Source organism: Phasianus colchicus, chromosome 1 (genome assembly GCF_987193195.1).
Source record: "Phasianus colchicus chromosome 1, bPhaCol1.hap1.1, whole genome shotgun sequence".
In the NCBI taxonomy this organism is placed as follows: domain Eukaryota; kingdom Metazoa; phylum Chordata; class Aves; order Galliformes; family Phasianidae; genus Phasianus; species Phasianus colchicus.
In genome coordinates this window covers 147218966-147238683 of record NC_143436.1, presented here as the reverse complement: position 1 = coordinate 147238683, position 19718 = coordinate 147218966, and the positions used below count along the sequence as shown (strand labels likewise).

At 45.3% G+C, this 19718-nt stretch overlaps 1 protein-coding gene across 2 annotated transcripts in view; it reads left to right on the top strand.

The window, feature by feature from the left end:
- CLDN10 (claudin 10) overlaps window positions 1–18872 on the top strand; it is a 61213-nt gene extending 42341 nt beyond the window's left edge. Inside the window, exons 1-5 of one of the 2 annotated variants that reach the window (XM_031610615.2) lie at window positions 5277–5548; window positions 12387–12548; window positions 12696–12777; window positions 17633–17740; window positions 18418–18846. In XM_031610615.2, coding sequence (XP_031466475.1) covers window positions 5329–5548; window positions 12387–12548; window positions 12696–12777; window positions 17633–17740; window positions 18418–18532 — 687 coding nt within the window. In that variant the 5' untranslated portion in view covers window positions 5277–5328 and the 3' untranslated portion in view covers window positions 18533–18846. Of the gene's footprint in view, window positions 1–5276; window positions 5549–12386; window positions 12549–12695; window positions 12778–17632; window positions 17741–18417 lie in introns of those variants that run through there. The other variant, XM_090129915.1, reaches the window with a different exon arrangement.
- Window positions 18873–19718: the final 846 nt, after the last annotated feature.

Below are 19718 nucleotides of genomic sequence, written 5' to 3'. Positions count from 1 at the left end.
TAAAGTTGGCAGTAATGAGGTGTGAGGAGAAAAAAAGGACTTAAATATAGATTCAGCTGAGAGCAGCATGCGGAGGGATGTGGTCAGGCTCCTCTCAGAGAGCACTGCCTTGCCAAAAATCAGAGGGTTCAAACATACTCTGAAGCTTTTTAGGGTGCCAAGCAGTGCCTCTGCTCACTTGGTGTGCAGTCTGCATGCAGCCATGGGTTTCTCTGTTCCTACATGTCGTGTGGTGTCCCCCATAAGATTGGGATGTGTGATAGCTGGGCACCCCTAAAGGCTCAAAACAACTAAAATAAGTCAAATGTGGGATCTCCTTGTTAAAGTTCTTGCTTCAGTGAGGCCACAGAATTGTAGGGTAATAGAGTAATTCATGTTGGAAGGGACTTCTGAAGGTCACCTAGTCCAACCCCGTCTCCAAACACAAACACTCTTGTTTTGAGAAGTCATGTGTATTTTTGGAGCTATCCGGGTGGGTACCTGTGAAAGATGACGGACTACTCACGTCCTGCTCTGCCAAGTGCTCACAAAAGGGCACAGACCAGCCATGGTGTACAAGGGCAGAGCTCAAGCTGAGCTGCAAAGTGTTCCCACTGAGAGAACACTATGATATAAGGTCTGGTCTCAGCCTCTTCATCTTTCCAGCTTGCTGCAAGGATCGTTTCAGGAAACAGGCTGCTTTGGAAGGACATCAAATCTTCAAAGTTTCTCTAGATACAGAAATCTTTTATTTGGCAAATCCATTCTAATCACCGTTGCACAGGTCAGTGCAGGGGAGTTGGACAAAATGACTTTTAATGGTTGTTCTAACTCAAATGATTCTATGATTTTAGGATAAAATCAGCCAGAAAGTTTTCCCCAGTTTACACTGTGATCTACCTGCATTTGGCAAAACCTTATTGTGTGTGGAGATGGCTTCTGAACTGCTGAGAGCTGCAGCTGTGCTGTTTGCCAGGTGGAATGCACCTCAAGTGAAGTAGGGGATGCATTTCTTCAAGTTTCCTGCTCAGTTTGTTAAACAGGTTATATCTATTTTTAAAAGCATTGTATTACAAACTTTCAGGGAACAACACAAGATTTTTTTTCAGCAAAATTAAGCAAAGCTGAAAGAAAAGAATACTGCATTAATCTTAGTGTCAAGAAACAAAGTCTCTAATGTCCGAACACACTGCACAGAATGGGAGAGAGGAAAGTTTATTGACTCATGGAATGCAATTTTTCACTCCTTTAAAATGCGTTGGGTTGTCATTTCCTATGAATTTCTTACTTTCGGTTGCAGATATGAACCATGTAACTTACAATCATTCTTGTCCTGATGGTTTAAAGAAGACAGGTAGTAATTTAATTTAATTTCTGATAGCTTTACAAAAACAATGGTGGTGACCCAACATAAGCAAGGACTGGTGATTATTAACTGATGTTCCCACTCTGATGGGCTTTTTTAGTTGATACAGAACAGGGAAACAAGAAATATTGCTTTGTCTACTCTCCATTTGGAGAAGATTTAGTTGTTCTTATTTTAGGCAGCACTTTTGTGCTCTACAATACAGAAGACTGCACATCTTCCCATCTGTAGTCATGTTGACCTCCTCCACTGCTAATGCCAAGTTAAGGTGCATTCCCCACTGGCAGCACACCTGAGCTTGGCTTGGTGCTCAAGTCATACTATTCCCTGCAAGTTTGCCTTACCTCTTCAACATTCAGTTTCTCAGGAAAACCCTGGCAAACAAGGAAGTCGTCCTTCAGCTTTAGAAAAATAAAGTTGTTGTTTTTTCTTTTCAACAGGTGCTCTAGGCACCCTGAAATTCATAACACAACAGAGCCAGGAAACAGCCCCAAGTTGCCCAACCTACGTATGGTAAAATTACAAGAAAAATTACTCTGGCACAAAGGCATGATGACCCCAGTCTGCTTATCCTGGCCACAGAACAAATGGTGTTGTCACTCGGTGTTTAATTTATGAGGCAATAATGATTGCTTGTGATTTTGATCCTGCAAAAGCTAAAATAATATCCTGTATTTCAGACTTGTTAAGAAAACTATCCTGAAGGACGCTTCTGTACATAGTAATACAATAGGCTTTTATATGTTATAAAAATTCAACTGTTGAATACTACATAACTGTCGAATACACCATTCTGATTTTAAAAACATGTGCAGTATACACTTACTAACGCTTACTAATCAGTCTTTTAAAATGCCGTTTTTATGTCCCAGACCAGTGAGACCTGCAGCAAAACAAATGAACCCCAAGGGACAGTTTTCTTATAAAAAGTTTCAAGCACCTCTCTTTCCAAGACTGAGGCAATAAACGCTCAAATGACTGAGCATAAAACTGCATTAACGCAATGATCTGCTCAATTCACGTACAGAAATGAGCACAAATCTGCCACACAGTGGCCTGGGGAATTTAAAAATATCCCTGAGTCATAGCTGGTCCCAAAACATGGTAAGAAGAAACTGAGCAATGACTATGTCTTTCACTCTACTACACAACTAGGTAACGTAAAGTTCTTTACTATGAGAGTGGTGAGGTGCTGAACAGGCTGCCCAGAGAGGCTGTGGATGTCCCATCCATCCCTGGAGGTGTTCAGGGCCAGGTTGGATGGGGCCCTGGGCAGCCTGGCCCAGTATTAAATGTGGAGGTTGGTGGCCCTGCCTGTGGCATGTTAGTTGGAGATTCACGATCCTTGAGGTCCCTTCCTTCCCTGGCCATTCTGTGATTCTGTGACTAAGACAGTGTGAACGATGGTGGCAAGAAGACGGAGGTATAGCCTGAGGGGAAATACAGGCTGTATTTATGTGCCCATCATGTTCCTAGAACAGCAGCTGGGAGAAAAGAGGCCATGATTTCCTGAAGTTGAAGACCCTGGAGTTAAGATCATGACTGAAGACCTTGCTGTTGCACAGGAGAGAGAAGCTGATGTAACATGGGGACAAACACAACCTCACAGATGAGTGTTTTCCAACAACTAATCCCTGCAGATACTTGCCAGTGCAAAGAACATGCCATGGGGGAAGAGCATCTATGGCAGCTTCTGCTAGCCTTCATCTGAGTAAATACTCAGTTGTGCATGATGCCTTTTTCGGTTTGTACCATCAGAGATGAGATTAGAAGCCTAATATTTGGCTCTGATTTTGGGTGAGAAAGACAGTAATGACCAGACAAGTGACACAAACATCTCCAGAGTTATTTCAGGAGCAGCAGTGTCAGGCTAGAAGAGAACAGGAGGCTTTCTCTGGAGCTAAACTGAGCCTGGTTCTCATGTACACCATGGACACTGTATACTTCTCTGGATAAAAAAAGGGTATAGGCAAATGGGCTTACAAATTAGGCCTGCTTGGTGGGTCTTTGGTCACAAGCAGTGAGTAGGTTGAAGGTGGAATTAATGCCACCTGTCCAGGCTTCCTCTGTGGTCAGTGGAGGTAGATGGATACTGGTCCAGGAGACATGGCTTTGTACTGCACGTCACAGCCAAAGCCCAGCTCTGTCCAAAGTAGAGGGCCTGGGGCAGCAGAAGTGATTGCTGAAGGTCACAGCAGGAAAGCTGTTCCCTATGCTTGATGGAAAGATCCTCTTCCTCCTTCTCTTCCTCCCAGGGCTCAGATTTGGCCCTAGAGGTACTAGTAAGCATGCTCATTCCGCCCTTCTGCTTTCAACCTAGCAGCACACTGGAAATCTTGACTGGGCCTTGGCCAAAAGCTGCCCAGGCAGCAGACCTTGTATCCAACACATGATACCAACAAATGTACAGGTGAGTTTCTCACACCAGGAGCATGCAATTACCCAGATCTGGGATCAAATCTGTGACTTTCTTCCCATCACCAAGACCTCAAAGTGCTATGAGGGGGAAATAAAATAAACAACTTTTAAATGTTGTGTCTGCTGCCCTGCCCTCCAACAAATAAATCATGCTGACACATAGATGAGACTTTGGTCTAGGGCCATACCCCTCTTCCTTAACCCAGAAGCACTTTTTTTCTGAGTGCTGGGCACAGCTGACACCACAGCAGTGTCCTGCAGAGCCCAGCTCAGCCTGCTGAGCACCAACAGTTCAGTTTTGGGCCCCTCACTACAAGAAGGACATTGAGGCCCTGGAGCATGTCCAGAGAAGGGCAATGAAGTTGTGAGGAGACTGGAGCACAAATCTTACGAGGAGCAACTGAGGGGACTGGGATTGATTAGTCTGGAGAAGAGGAGGTCAGGGGAGACCTCATTGCTCTCTACAGTGATCTGAAGGGAGGTTGTGGTGAAGTGAGGGTCAGCCTCTTCCCCCAGAGGGAACTGCCAGGACAAGAGGAAATGGCCTCCAGTTGTGCCAGGGGAGGCTCATGTTGGATATTAGGAAAAAAATCGTCTCCAAAGGAGTGGTGATGCACTGAAATGGGCTGCCCAGGGAGGAGCAGTGGTGGAGCCACAGTCCATGGAGGTGTTCAGGAACCGTGTGGATGTGGCACTGAGGGATGTGGTCAGTGGGACGCTGGGGATGGGCCGACAGGCGGACTGGATGACCTTAGAGATCTTTTCCAACCTCAATGATTCTATGAACAGGCTGCCAGCAGCCTGCTGCCACTGGGCCCTGACGGGTGCCCAAAGGTACGCCCAGCCCTCGCTGGGTTTCTCCTTTCTTTTCTCTTTTTTTTCCGCCTCCCCCCCCCCCTGTCGTGAATGGCTATATAGCAATAAGGCAATTATATCCAGGTTTGTTTCCACATGGCAAAATCAAACAGCATTCATCACCGTAGAATGATGTAAATGTGGCTTCTTATCCTCCAGTGATTGCCCGTCTGGCAAAAAGCTTCAGAAAATGTAACAATAGTTTTGAAACAAACAGGCGGAAAGTAAAGACCGGCAGTGTACTTTCCACATCAATAGCAAATATACTACTGATGTGGAAAGTAAACAGCTCCTGACCAGAGGAGGGCCGGGCGGATGGCTTCGCCCCGCGGGCTGCGGCAGGGTTCGGTACAGCCCCGGCTCACCGCTGGCATTGCAACACGAGGCCGAGCCCGAGGAGAGCTGCCACCTGTGCGCGGGTGGCAGAGGGCTGAGAACCCCTTCCTTCTGTCAGCGAGGGGCGTTCCGCAGGGCCGGCACGGCGCAGGGCCGGCACAAAGGGCAGCCAAGCGCGGGGCGCGGGGACGCGCGGACCCCCGCTGCTCGCCGCGGGCAGAGGGGAGTTGGGCGGGGCGGGGTGGGGCGAGGGAGGGGGCGTGGCTTCTCGGCGCAGCCGGCGCCGATTGGTCGCCGCCCCGCAGGCCCCGCCCCACCCTCCGCTCCGCGGCCCCGCGCCGCTCGCTCGCCGCCCGCTGCTGCCGCCGGGCCCGATGGCGAGCACGTCGGCGGAGATCGTCGCCTTCCTGCTGACCATCTCCGGCTGGGTGCTGGTGTCCTCCACGCTGCCCACCGACTACTGGAAGGTGTCTTCCATAGACGGCACGGTCATCACCACCGCCACCTTTTGGGCCAACCTCTGGAAGACCTGCGTGACCGACTCCACCGGCGTTTCCAACTGCAAGGATTTCCCGTCCATGCTGGCTCTCGACGGTCAGACCCCGCCGCCTCCCGTCCCGGCTCCCCCGGCCCCGGCACCGCAGTCCGTGCCTGCGCCGCGATCGCGCGTTGGGGCGAGCGGGGCGCGTCCCGGGACCGCGTCGGGGCGCAGCGCTTGGGTGATGCGGGCACGGGGTTGTAGCGGTGTGTTGCGCTGCTTCGCTCGGTGCTTCTTAACTGGGATGTGGCCGCTCGGTGGGCGGGCGGCGGCGCTGGGCTCTCCCGGAGCAGAGCTCGGAGCTGCAGAGCCGGGGGATGAGGCGGGTGGGTGCTGCGCTCCGTGCCCGCTGGGGGGGATATGCCCGATCGCTGCGGGGAACCGAACGCTGCAGCCCGCACAGCGAGTAACTTACCTCCAGTTAATATGATAGCTTCGGGAGAAAGAGTGAAAGTGCGGCCGGCCCTGGTTTATAGCCTCAGGAGTGGCTGTCAATAAAGGGAGGAGAGGTTTTCAATATAATGGCACCTTTTCCAAGTTTCGACCGTCATAAAGGAATAAACTATATAGCCTGCCCGTGGCTTTGACATTCCAAAAAAAAACCAAACAAACAAACAAAAAAACAACCAACAAACGCCGGTTCTGCCTCCAGGGCACTCCCTGCACAGGGTCTGGGACTGGTCCACTTCTTGGGAAAGAAAGTTCGTTGAGGAAACGTCTGCTAGTGGGACATCGATGCTGTTACAGCAGGGATTAATGCTGCCATTAAGCAAATGAGTCCCAGTATCAGAAAACCTTGAATCCACCCTCAGGACGTGCAGGAGGTCAGGGTGCAGGCAGCCTTCAGGCATCTGTGCTTTGGATGCTGCCTGTGGATGGAGAAGTATTGCCCCTTTGCCCCAGCAGAGGGCTGGGGGCTGAGGGCTTTGCTGGTCCCACAGCGGAGTGGGACAACGGCCCCGCTCAGGGGCTTGGTGTAGGAACCAGTAGTTTCCAGGCTTTGGTGAGGAGCTGTGCTCTGTTAGGGAGCACTGCAGGATCACCGCTGAGCATTGGATCCACGGGATCCATTGTTCAGCTGCTTGGTTAGCAGTGGGTGGATCTGGTTTTAGAATGAGAGAGGCAAAGTTGCAAACAAAGTACGTGGCATTGGGAATGTTTAAAATCTTCACCTCCTGCCCACCCCAAACAAGAAAAAAAGAAAAAAAGAAAAAAAGAAACAGCAAAGCCCCTTTTACTCCCCACAAGCCCAACTCAGACCTAGAAAACATTGTGTTCTGGGTGACACATCCCACTTCTCTGAGAAATGAGTGTCTGAGGCAGTTGCTGTGCAGGCGAGCATCTGGTAGAGCATCTGAATCCACATCTGGACAGGGCTCATTCCATCCTGACAGAGGCTGTTTGATAGCTTGGCTTCGGTGTCCCTGATCCATGTCTCCAAGTGAGGCCAGATGCTGGTGTCCAGGCACAGTAAAGGAGATGTGGGCTGCACATACAGCAGTGTGACCCCCAGCACAGGGCAGGCCAGCTGAGGGTGTTGCTGCAGCCTGGCTATAGCCTGGCCCCAGCTCTGCTTCTCACAGCAACAGACCCTGCTGTGAATCTGTGTACCTTCTCACCCTCACCCTTCCCTGGCGTTGCAGTGTGGCAGCTCAACCTCAGATGGTGGATCCAGGGGAAGCAAAGAAGGACAGATCTGGTGCCCATTCTGTCCCAAGAGAGCAGTTCTTGGTGAGCAGAAGCAACAAACCCTATAGAGCATGCTCCATTCCTTGAAGTGGTGGGGCAGGACTGGAGAGATGCTTGGACACTCCCATGGGGTACAGGAAAAGGCCTCCCTTCTTCAGAAAGTGTTGTAGCTTGGGTCAGGAGTAGCCAGGGGGTCACTCCCTGTTCCCATTTTCTGATGTGCATCATGGAGTGCAGATTCCTGGCAGTGACATGGCAGTAGGGCAGCACTCATGGCTCTGGAGCCGTCACACGGCACCAGTGGCCACTGGAGAAAATTACGTGTGTTCCTTTCCACCTTCATGCATTCCTGTGTAATAAACCTGGCCAACCATCATTAAGGGCTGGCCCCTTAATACAGACCCCATGTTTTGTATGTGAGCATAAGTATTCTTGCAGGACTTCATTTTGGGTTTGCTTTTGCTGGTTGTAGACAGAAACTTGGTGGTGAAACCACCTCCTAATGCTGTATCCGTTACCGTGTTTTCAGCAGCGTATCCAATGACCTTTAGAAAGAACACAGCTGAACAAAAATTTACTTATGATATAAAAGAAGGTATTGGAGCTTAGAAAAACATACAAAGGCAATGGGTGTGTACTTTTAGAAGGAACCTGAGCTGTATCTGTAAGGTAACTGCTGCTACTTCACACGATGCAGACTGCAAGATGCCACTGCAGGTATTCATTGTGAAAATGGAACCCCCATAACAGTATGCAAATGTTTTTGTGAGAATCATACGGTATGAATGTGTGAATTCCTCATAGCTCTTTGAGAGCATGAGAGGCAAGCATGAGAGTGGCGAGGCAAGAAAGATGATAGCCCAACAAGATTAATTTGAATGCAAGACAAAACACATTTGTTTGAAAAAAAATACTTGAAATAGGTTTCTCTTGGAATGCTGCTAAACATGACTTTATGAGTAATACATGTTTGTCTACTTGTCTGTTTCAAACATATGGCTTTTCCTTGCTTCAGAGCTTTGTTTGGGTGGTCAGTGCGTACATGACAAGGTACCAGCTTCTTGTAGATGCTGATGAAAGTATGCATAACACATTTTTTGGGAAGGAGACAGTCTTTGGTAGTAGAAGATTCCCACTCTCTGCATGATGACCCTTGGTTCTTGCTTTCTAGGAAGCAAAGAGAAGGTACAGTTACATTCACAGCTGTAAGTGGTCTGTTTTATCCTAGGTCCGAGTAGTTGGGCTGAGTTTGATACTGAGATTGGCTTCACCCTTTTATTTGTCCTGTTGCCACAGTCAGGTTGGTAGAAGCAACAAAGCCTTCTGCTCTTCCATGTTTTTGGTGTAGATTATGACCGTTTCAGTTATTTTGTTTTAAAAGTGGCAGCTGGATAATTGTTGGTGAGCTGAAACAAGTCCCACTTCGCTTGGCCTGCAGAGTTGGTGAAATATTTAGTGAGGAGGGTTATTCATTCAGCAGAGCTGAGCCGTGCTCCAGCTCGTGCAGTTATAGTTGAAAATGATTTCTGTTGAGTGGGTTAATCATTTCTTGCTGTCTCACCACCTCTACCTATTTTAAAGCTGTGTATTGACCTTCAGTAACAATTGAATTTCAGCCATGTTGTTCCTAGCATATGCTAGTTATTTTGGTTGGGGTGAATATTTATTGCTTCTGCTCGGAGGCTCAGGCATAAATAAAGGTTTAGAGGACCTCTGGGTGGATGTGTTCATGGTTCAGCACCTTAATGTGTCAATTAACTACTAACGGTGTCAATAAATTGGACCTGTCAAAAATAACAGCTACCTCACCCATTTGCATCTCCTGCTTCACCTGGGTGCAATGAGAAATACGTTGTATGGAAAAGAAATAAAAACAAATTTCTCCATGCCTACTGTAGCAAAAATTAACAAAGCGAGAGCACCGTCTTCAGACTCGTGCCTTTATAAACTGAAAGAGCCACATTTTGAAGTCTTACCAACACCCTTTTCCTACTGACATCTTTTGGGTTTTGCCTGAGGGGTTTAAAAACAAAGGAGTAAAGTTACAGAACTTGACACAGAAGCAAAAGTTTTAATTATTGCTGGAATTTGAAGCGAGCTGTTTGGGAGTACAATTTTATTTCACTGTTGAGGAAGCAGTTCCCTTAGCAGTGGTGGTCATCTCACCTAGTATTAGATAACCACCAAATAGCTGTGAGTCACCCTTAGGCTCACTTTACAAAGCTTGCAGAAAAAAATTAGGTGCAATTAATATGATCTATTGTAGATAGCTCTGTTAGGATAAGATGAATTATGCCTTAGAAATGCCAAGTTTTATAAGCTGGTTGTACAGTCCAGTGAACATCAAAAGGTGCGCTCTCCTTTTTATTTTCTTGCAGATCCCAATGAGAAAGTAAAATGTCTTACACAGGACCTGTGAGAGGTGCTCAAGGCAGATGGTAATCTTTAGGTTTGGCTTTGTAAACCTTCAGTCTGTAGTTCTTCAGCTGGATTTGTCTCAAATCTTGTCCCTATCCTGCAGGAAGTTGTGGTGCTTCTCTTTTCCATTCAGTGGTGTTTCAGGTGAAAGCATCTCCTTTGAATGCCATAGGATGATGTATGAGATTTTTGATTTTGGGTTTAGGGATACAAGAGGGACCTACTCAGAGAGACACTTGTTATGATTCCTGACTCAGGGCTGGAGGCTCTTCAGTGCTGAGTGAAGAAGGAGAAGTTCAGAAGCAGCAGCAGTTGCGTAAGCTTTCAGGAGAGCAGAGGAAGAGCTACCTGTTTTCTTTCTGCTACAACACTGGAAAGTACTACTCTTCATTTATATTCAAAAGGCTTTGAGGTACAGCAACGTGCCATTAAACATTTCTGCTTGAAGCCTTATAACTTAGGCTATCTCACTATTACTAAAGGAAAATATAAGCCTTATCAAATTATTCTGCGTCATTGTGCTAATCTGGAATGGGCTGCCCAGGGAGGTGGTTGAATCACTGTCTCTGGAGGTGTTCAAGAAGCGTTTAGATGTGATACTAATGGACACAGTTTAGTGGGGAAATATTGATGGTGGGTGGACAGTTGGGCCAGATGATCGTAGAGGTCTTTTCCAATCTTGGTGATTCTATGATCCTATGATTCTAATAGATACACTCAGCACAACAGAAATCCAGAAACAAAAAGGAAAAAATTGATTTGTATGCAAACAGCAGGATAATTTTTCAGCTCAAAGCTTGAACGTGGTAATAATACTGAAGTGACACCTCATTAAGGAAAAATATTTTGAAGTGTGTTTCTGTAAGAATGAAATATTTCTTCAATGTCTTGTATCATTTGTTTTTTCTAAAAATACAAATTGTTAGGTATTATTGCATATAGAAGATAAGGGCTATTACACGTGATTGTAGATATCTAAAAATTAGAAGTCAACTCTGAGCTGGTTAGCCTATGTTTCATTTATTATCAGTGGTGTAATAAAGGTTTCTCCAATGGGCAGCTCATCCAGCTACTGTAGGAGTGTACCTTGTAATTCAGACTTTATTTTCAATGACCGTGTTAGACACCTGAGCAGGCATAAATGGCTCTCAAATTCCAACATGAGAGTCCTGTGACAGTTACGGTTATGAAATTGTATTTAGCAGATGGGTTACAGAATCATGTTATAGGCATGCAGATGGATGCAGACAAATGCCATTGGGTTTTGTTCCAAGACATGCAGTGAGCACCTGAATTCTGTAGGACTGATAAAATACAACATTATATCCTACAAAATGCTGTGTTAGAGAATCAGAGAATGGCTTGAGTTGGAAGGGACCTCAAAGATCATCTCGTTCCAACCCCTTGCCATGGGCAGAGTTCCCAGATCAGGCTGCCCAGGGCCTCATCTAACTTGGCCTTGAATGCTTCCAGAGATGGGGCATCTTATGTGCTGTGTCTTATGCAAAGTTGTGAATCAATGACTTTTTTTAAACATTGTTCAAGCATGGAGTGGTCATCCTGAAGCTGATATTCCTCTAACAGCAACCAAAGTGAATGCCACTAATGAGTACAGAAGAAGGCCAAGCACCTGTGATGGCCTTTTGCTGTTCAGGGACCTGCCAGCCAGACACAGATTTCTTCTAACTGAATTTATCCCATCTCTTTTTGCACCTGTGTACACTTCTAGCATCCAGATAGCCCATGGAAAAGTGTCCCACAGCTTCATTGTATGAACAGTAACACCTTTTGGTTTGAATCTACGGCCATCTGTTTTCATTAAATGTTCCCTAGTTCCTGTTCCAATAAATTAATTTTCTACATATTAAGGGCTTTTATGCAGGGCTTTTTTGGTTGGTTTGTTATTCTGTAAAAGTAGGTGTAATAGCAATGAAAACCAGGCTTGGCTCTCAAGATTTCCACCCACTGGAGATCAAAGAGAAAAGAATGAATGCACGAATAATGGCAGCGCATTTCCATTTTAAATGAGATGTAGTAGGTTATGGAGAAAAACATCTTGTGACAGTTATTGAACTGTGTAAGACTGTGGCATTCCATGCAGTGGACAGTATGGTGTGATTATCACAGTGTTTAACTGTGAAAGAAGAAGAGGACAGGCAATCTCTTGTCCTGTGGGAAAGTCCAGCTGCTGGGCGGTTTGGTTTGGAGCAGCCTTAGCTGGCACGGCAACACAGCTGAATGCAGTGGCAAGGCACATGTCCAGTAGTTTGCTTTATCTGAAGGATCACTGCTGTCCGTAGGCTGAGAATGTATTTGGACTCCTTGCATAACAAAGATCTTCTTGGCTGATCCAAATGAGATCAGAGTGGCACGTCCAGCCAGGCTCACCAGCCTGCTGCCAGTCCTATTGCATCTATGGCACATGCACATACAAGACTTCATGTGCTCTGAGAAGCTCTGCAACCCGTGACAGGCACTGTGCTCTTCAAAACCCGGCGGTCCAGCCTCTTGCAGATGCTGTGCTCATTGCCACAGGATTATTTCTTCCAGCTCTGATTGCTATAGTATGTTTCTTATGTGCTGGGCTCACATGGCGATGCCCACTGGAGAACATTATGCCATCACCTAGAAGAACATGCACAGTAATCAGATGGCATTACTCCAGCCAAGGTTTGATTGTGTTTGGAATAACTAATTAATGCCTGTTGCTGTGTGCGGTGAGGGAAGCTGTAGTGAAACCCGGTGTGGTCCATGCCCTCACATGAGTCTTACCCCTTCTCATTGCAGGTTACATCCAAGCCTGCAGAGGACTGATGATCTCCGCTGTCTGTCTGGGTTTCTTTGGTTCCATTTTTGGACTGGTTGGGATGAAGTGCACAAAAATCGGCGGCTCTGATAAAAATAAAGCAAGAATAGCTTGTTTAGCTGGACTGATTTTCATACTGTGTGGTAAATATACCTTACTTCTCTAAGTTTGTGTCTTTGGAGTCATACCAGAGCTTTGCACACACAGTTCTACGTCACTTCATTGGCTTCAGGGTCAGGCCCAAAGCTTCTCTGCCCGTTCCACTGAATGGTTTATCTTATGCTTTTCAGGGCTGTGCTCCATGACTGGTTGTTCCCTGTATGCACACAGGATTACGTCTGAGTTCTTTGATCCTTCTTTTGTTGCACAAAAGTAAGTACTTTCCTATACCCATAAATCTTTTAAAAAAGTATACCTGAAGTTTTGTTCTGCACGCCAGAACCCATTTATACAGAAAGCAAATGTTTCTCCTATTGGGCAGAAAGGAAAAGTGGGATGCAGTTTGTTTGATCATATTTTCCAACTGTAGTAACTGTGCTGAAATGTAATGAGCTAACACCTCTCTGTAGAATGATGGGCCTGTAGTCTTTGTGCCCAGGCTTATCACAGCTTGGTGGGGCTCCACAGCACTTGTCCCAGAGCCTATTGTGCTAATTGGAATAAGCTTAGGTTTGCGTCAAAGATGCAAAAAAGGCATTTCACAAGACTGAGGCACTCATTAGGTGCATAATTCCATAGGAAAGGACAAAAATATTTATCTACGCTTTTGATAGAAGATAGTTTCCATAACAGTGTTGAGGACTGCATGATCTTAATTCCATTTGAAGGGATTTTTTTTTTTTTTCTGACATATTTTCAAATCCAGATGGCTAAAATTTGGATCATAAAATCACAGAGTGGTTTGGGTTGGAAGGGACTTTAAAGCCTATCCTGTTCCAACCTCCTGCTGTGGACAGGGCTGCCGCCCACCAGCTCAGTCTGCCCAGGCCCCATCCAACCTGTCCTTGAGCACCTCCAGGATGGGGCATCCACAGATTCTCTGGGCAGATGTGCCAGTGCCTCATCACCCTCTGAGTGAAGAATTTCCTCCTGATATCTGATCTAGATCTCCCTTTTTTTAATTTAAAACCACTCCCCCTTGTCCTATCGCTATCTACCTGAGTAAAAGAGTCAGACACCCTCCTGTTTATAAGCTCCCTTTAGGTACTGAAAGGCTGCAGGGAGGCCTCTCAGGGGCCTTCTTTTCTCCAGGCTGAATCATAAACCTTTTCAAAACCCATGATCATACAAGACTAATGTCAACACTTTGAATATTCTTTATGTAATTGAATATAAAGAAAGAACTTGTGTTTATTGAACAGCGCGATCCTTCCCAGAAATAGTCATCCATAAAGACTCTCCTTAGAGCTTAGAACTTTCAAAGGCAGCAATTCATTCATGAACCAATGTTTGAATTTTGGAAGCATGTTTTATCCACCAAGTTTGAAAACATTGGCTATAAATTAGAGCATCATAGGCTTTCACACTGTGGCTTCTTACGTAATGTAAACTTATCCTTAAAGAGAAGATTTTCAAAACTTTCTTTATGTTGACTCCAGAATATGTCAATCACTGGATTTAAATTTCCTTGAGATCCAAGTAATGTATCCTGAGCCTCTCCCTTACTTTTTGATGGAAAGTAGGCAGTTTAATTGACTAAATACCTTTAGTTGGAATCACATTTGCAGCAGGGCTGACACTGCTTCTCTTCTCTTGAAAACATTTCATAATACTTTCCTCCATAATTCTGCTATAGTTTCAGCTTGTTTGATACGTTAAGGACAGGATCCAAAGGCCACCAAAAGCTACAAGGATGTGAGCTACTGTGAAGAAAATGGAGTCTGGCTATGCAGCCACAAGTTAATTATTCATCAGGCTTACTGTTTTCTGTGAAAAATACTTTGGCTGTTGCCAGAATTCCCTTTCCTTCGTTGTGTTCCTGTACAGTTTGCTTGGGAAAAAAACAGGCAGACCTCATGACAGAGTTTTACTGTGAACAAATGAGAAAATAAAGGTCATAAATTATCTTTTGCAGAAATTACATTTTTTCCTGGAAGAAATGGCATAGCACAACTGCCAGCACACATAATTGCAACTACAAAGAAAACAATGGAGAGGGAAATTGTAATTGGACTTGCACATGGTGTGCATGCGGTGTAGCTCATGCAGTGATCTTATGTCAGATTAAGATAAAGGTAGCATTTGACTCCTTTCTCTCTAAATCAATATAAAATATATAGGAGCAATTTATTTTGCTGCCTTCTGGGAACTCTTACTTTGATGTACCTTGCAGAAGCATTGGATATGCCTTGCTAGCATACTGTAGGAGTTTGGCTTTCATCTTCATTGAGAGAGGTTGCCGCCTTGGTTTCAGCTGTTCACCGCTTGCTGCACATTTTCATCTGTAGTTATTCTGGTGGTGTCCAAGAGAGGCTCGAGCTACTGATACTGGAAAATGAATGACATGGGATGTTTAGCATCCTTTTAGCTGTCTTTGGATGGCACACATGTGCCCTGAATGTGCTCATGTGCAGGAGGAATCAGAGAGCTCCGCAAAGACACTTCTGGTTTGAATTTGTGTATAGCTGAGAAATAATGGTCACTCTAGGATACCCTGAAGTTAGACTCACATAGAAAGATATCTTACACGGTGTTTTATGTTCCAACACAATAGTTTGCATTACAGATGTAACACTGCTCCAGAAGTGTTGTTTGACCACACACAGCAACACAGAGACTTGGTGACAGCGCAGGACACCTTGGTGCTGGATTTCATTTATCTTCAGACATGTCTAGTAGAAAAAAGCATCTGTGCATCTCTCTGATGCACTGCCTTGCTTATGTTACTTCCAGAGCTTATCTTCAGAGACTGCTTTGTCACTTTACAACTTCCAATAAAAGCTTTGCTAGCCTTCATCCTTTCTGTCCCTTGCCACAATTTGAATTCATGATCATCATCGTTCTTCCAGATGAATAGGGTGAGTTTATCCAAACAAGCTGACTGACTTCCCTTTTTTGGAGAGAATCATTTTCCCTCGACCTTCTTTTCTTTGGTGAAGCGGAGTTCACACAGGCCCCCTTGGCACTGTCCTGCTGTCACATTGCTCCAAACCTGGTTATCATTTTCTATAAGTTCTAAGAACTAGACATGTAAAATATATATTTCCATTGGATAGTTGTGTTGATTTGCTGGGTGGTTAGGTTTGTTCTGTACATATGTCCCAGAGTTCACCCAGTTGGCTAATGAAGCTATAACTGATTTTCTTCATGGTCCCAACATATCTAATAACCAGGATGTTTTCTTTACTGATATTAATACTTACTTTTGTCTCATTGAATTCTGCCTCTTTGGATTATAGTAAAATATCTGCTCCCAACTTGCTGGGTGAGTGTAGCTGGAGGTAGTTGTAGTAGGTGGGGGCTGTGTGAGACCACAGACTTTGGAGTATGGCTATTTTGAGTCTTACAGGCAAGAACCATAAGAACAGAAGACTTCCTTTAAGGGTTTTAATGATAAAGAGAGAAGGAAAAAATAAGGAATAGAGAAATTTCTTCTCCTCTTATTAGTATTTTTTTTCAAGAGGCATCAAAGTACAGGATGTACTTTAATCCAATCTGTATTGGATTTTGGAAGGTGGGGTAGGATTGACTTCTCGGCTACTAAAAAAAGCCTGGAAAACTGGATTGGATAAAATCCAGGGAGCCATACACAGGTTGATATGCAATTGAAAATTCCTTGTAAGCACCAGTGTATATCAAAAAGTCTTTTATCTGTGTGAAGATGTGAAGGAAGGACCAATTAGGCCAGCTCTGCCACTCATTAACATGGCATACCGCCATCACCCAGGAACGGTCTATACATGCCAACTGTTTATGCATGTTATAATAAATGTTGCTTAGAAAGTACAAACAGTCCCAAGACCAAAGGCTGGGTTCCATGACTTCACTTCCCAACTGTTACGAAAAGGGCAGACACCTTTTTCTACCCAATTAAACCCAAGTTAATCTTGATCTCTGTCCAACTGAGGAGCTGCAAGAGGGAAGGGGGCAGTTGGTTACCTTGTATGACTCACATGAGCCTCAGGCCAATAGTTTATGCTGAAAATGAAGTAGTGTTTCCCATGTTTTAGCAAATGGTCTGTGGAGTTGTTATAACAGCAGCCTTCCTGGGTCTGGGTCCAACTGTGTCCTCTGCGCTGGCTTGTGAGGGGTGCCCAGCTGCACACCATGCACTGCACTGTGCATGAAGGCATCCTCACATGGGGCTCACACTGTGCCACTTCCCATCTGTGCTCATCGCTTTGATCCGCCTCTGTTGGAGCACACTGAAAAAGGCACTTGAGGCTGTGATTCAGCAGGCGTACTTTGGAGTCGAGTGCGTATTTCTTGCATGCTGACTGTAATGAGATCCTGGATGATGAACTCTGATGCAGATATCTACTTTCAATCAGAGAACTCCCAGACCTTGAACAGACAGAAATCTGCTCAGTCGTCTGAAAACTGTAGCACAGGGGTGGAATAATTTGAATTAAAACTTTATGTAGTAGTGGAGTCACTGCCCCTGGAGATGTTCAAGAGCTGTGTGGATGTCGCACTGAGGCACAGTGGGGATGTGCTGATGGTCAGACTGGATGACCTTAGAAGTCTTTTTCAACCTCAGTGATTGTAGGAATCCATGATTGCACCTGCCTATGATATGTATGTATACAAACATCATGTATGCTCAGTCCAGAGCATGGATATGGAGAGGGAGAAATGTGGAGAGACGGAGGGGAGTGTTAATCAGAGCTGTAGGCAGTTGCTCAAGACATGGGGCTGAACAGCCTCAGACTCACTGGGAGCTGCAGTCAGGACTGGGAGACAGTGGGAACAAACCTGCATTGTTTCAAGGAGATGGGAGTATAAAAAGGGGCCAAAGAATCAGAGCTCCTCAGCTATTAGTCTTGGAGAGAGCTGGGAGGTGAGGCGACCCAGCTGGCTGCAGTAGTATGCCATGGGAAAGATCTGCCTCATGTGCATGGGGGAAATAATGGAAAGAATCTAGCTGAGCATCACAGCTGCTGACTTTGCACAAAGAATGTCTGTCAACGGAAAAAATATATATGAAGAAAAAAATAAATCAGTTTTTCTACTCTGAAAAAGAATGTTAAATTAATTCTTTGTTAAACGCATTTATTAACTCCTGTAGGTATGAATTAGGAGCAGCTTTATTCATTGGATGGGCTGGAGCTTCACTCTGCATCATTGGTGGCAGTATATTCTGCTTCTCAATAGCTGAGAACAGTAAATCTCCAAGGTAAAACCCAAGTTGCACTTACTAAAATAAATCAATATAGCACCTTTGTACCTGCTGTATGTATGCAGTTTGATTACTTATCAGAAACACTTCGCTGTGAGGTCAGAAAAGGATTGTGTGCTTGAAAGAAAATAATGGGATTCTAGGATAATTTCCTTTCCATCACTCATGCAATTAATGTAATTAAGAAGAGCCACTTTCTCAGTACAAATACTGACGTTATAAATACTTGATACATTTGCTACAGCCGAAAAAAATCCGTGCACAGATGGAGGAGGAGTGTTCAGGGGCCCTTACATGAATTGACAAGTTTCTTTAATCCCAAATCATCAGATAAAAAGGGAACGAGCTGGGAGAAAAGGGGTGGCAGTAAAGAGGCACAGCTGGAGGAGTTACTGCTCACCTAATGTCTGCTACAGCCTCAGTATTTCATCTGATCTGGCACCAGTTTACTTGGCTGTGATTGAGGAATATCAGCCTATATCAAGGGGAATTACAGGGAAACGCAGGAGGGGAAACTGAGAGCACACAGGGGAGGGAGGTGTCCCCTGTCTCCAGCAGGAGGAGCTTCACATTGCCATAGCTTTATTTTAGCTTTATAGCACTACAGTGCTTGGGTAAGAGATGTTACCAGGCTGTGAGATGACTGTAAATGGCCAATTCTCTTCTCTTTGCAGGAGAGCATATGCATATAATGGAGCTGCATCTGTGATGTCATCTCGTACAAAGATTCACAACAGTGTCCCAGACCAAACCTCACCAAAGCACTTTGACAAGAACGCTTATGTTTAAGTGTACTTTTCTAAGATCCAAAGCCAGTTTTAAAAATGAGTTTGTATGTTTCATTCAGGGTGATTTTCCCCCCCACCTCCCCAAAACACGATGGAATTACCACTAAGACAATGAATTTGTAAGGTATTATCTCGCAGCTTTTTCCACGTTGATGTAAATTTTATTGTATTTTAAGATTGATGTTTGTATTATAAAGTTTATACCTGCAAATCATGCATTGATGCTGCTTTCTAAAAAAAAAATAAAATAAAGAGGGTATTTACAGATGTAGTCTGTCGGTTGCTTTGGGAATAGCATTGCATGCACTGTGTTTGCTGTGTGCATCACTGCAGCTGATTCTCAGATGGGTTCAGCGCAGGACAAAACGGTCATATTCTGTGCAGGTTAATATTAAAATGTCTCACCACTGATCAGCAGTGACGTTGGAATTGCAGAGGACATTGTAACTCCGTTGCCAGGCAATGGCAGTCAATGGGAATATGCTGGCTCTTATCTCCTTACAATACTGCCAGGAGTGTGAGAAAGTAAAAGTCACTTCAGTGCCACAGGAATAAGAGCAAAAGCCTGGGTAAGGTGGAAATAAGTATGTAATCTGGGGAGCTGGGAGCAGCACAGTCTAATCAGGTACTAAGGAGAGTCAGGGCATGATGTTACGGAAACAGTTACTGGAAAGGGACTCACAGAGCACGAGATGAATGCACACGTGATGGTGACCACAAGTGCACGGTGGGGAGAGAAATGGAGAGAAGCTGCAGCCTTTGGGACATTCTGTGGCAGGCAAGACAAGCCTCAGAGCCTCCTACACACTGAGCTTATTCCAACCCTCTGGATTCCTGTCCCACGCAGCACTCATCCAGCTGGTGGCGTGTCACTTACAGTCCCCTCTTCTAAAATCAGAATCACAGAATATCCTGAGCTGGAAGAGACCACAAGGATCACTGATTCCAGCTTCAGGCTTCACACAGGTCCGCCTAAAATCCAAACCCTGTATCTGAGAATGGCATCCAAATTCTTCCATGAACCCCAGCACTTGGGGCTGTGCCCACTGCCCTGGGCAGCCCATTCCATGCCTATCACACTCTGGTGCAGCCCCTTTCCCCAACCCCCAGCTGCCCCCTGACAGCTCCATGCCGTTCCCTTGGGCCCTGTCACACAGAGCAGAGCTCAGCGCTGCCTCTCTGCTCCC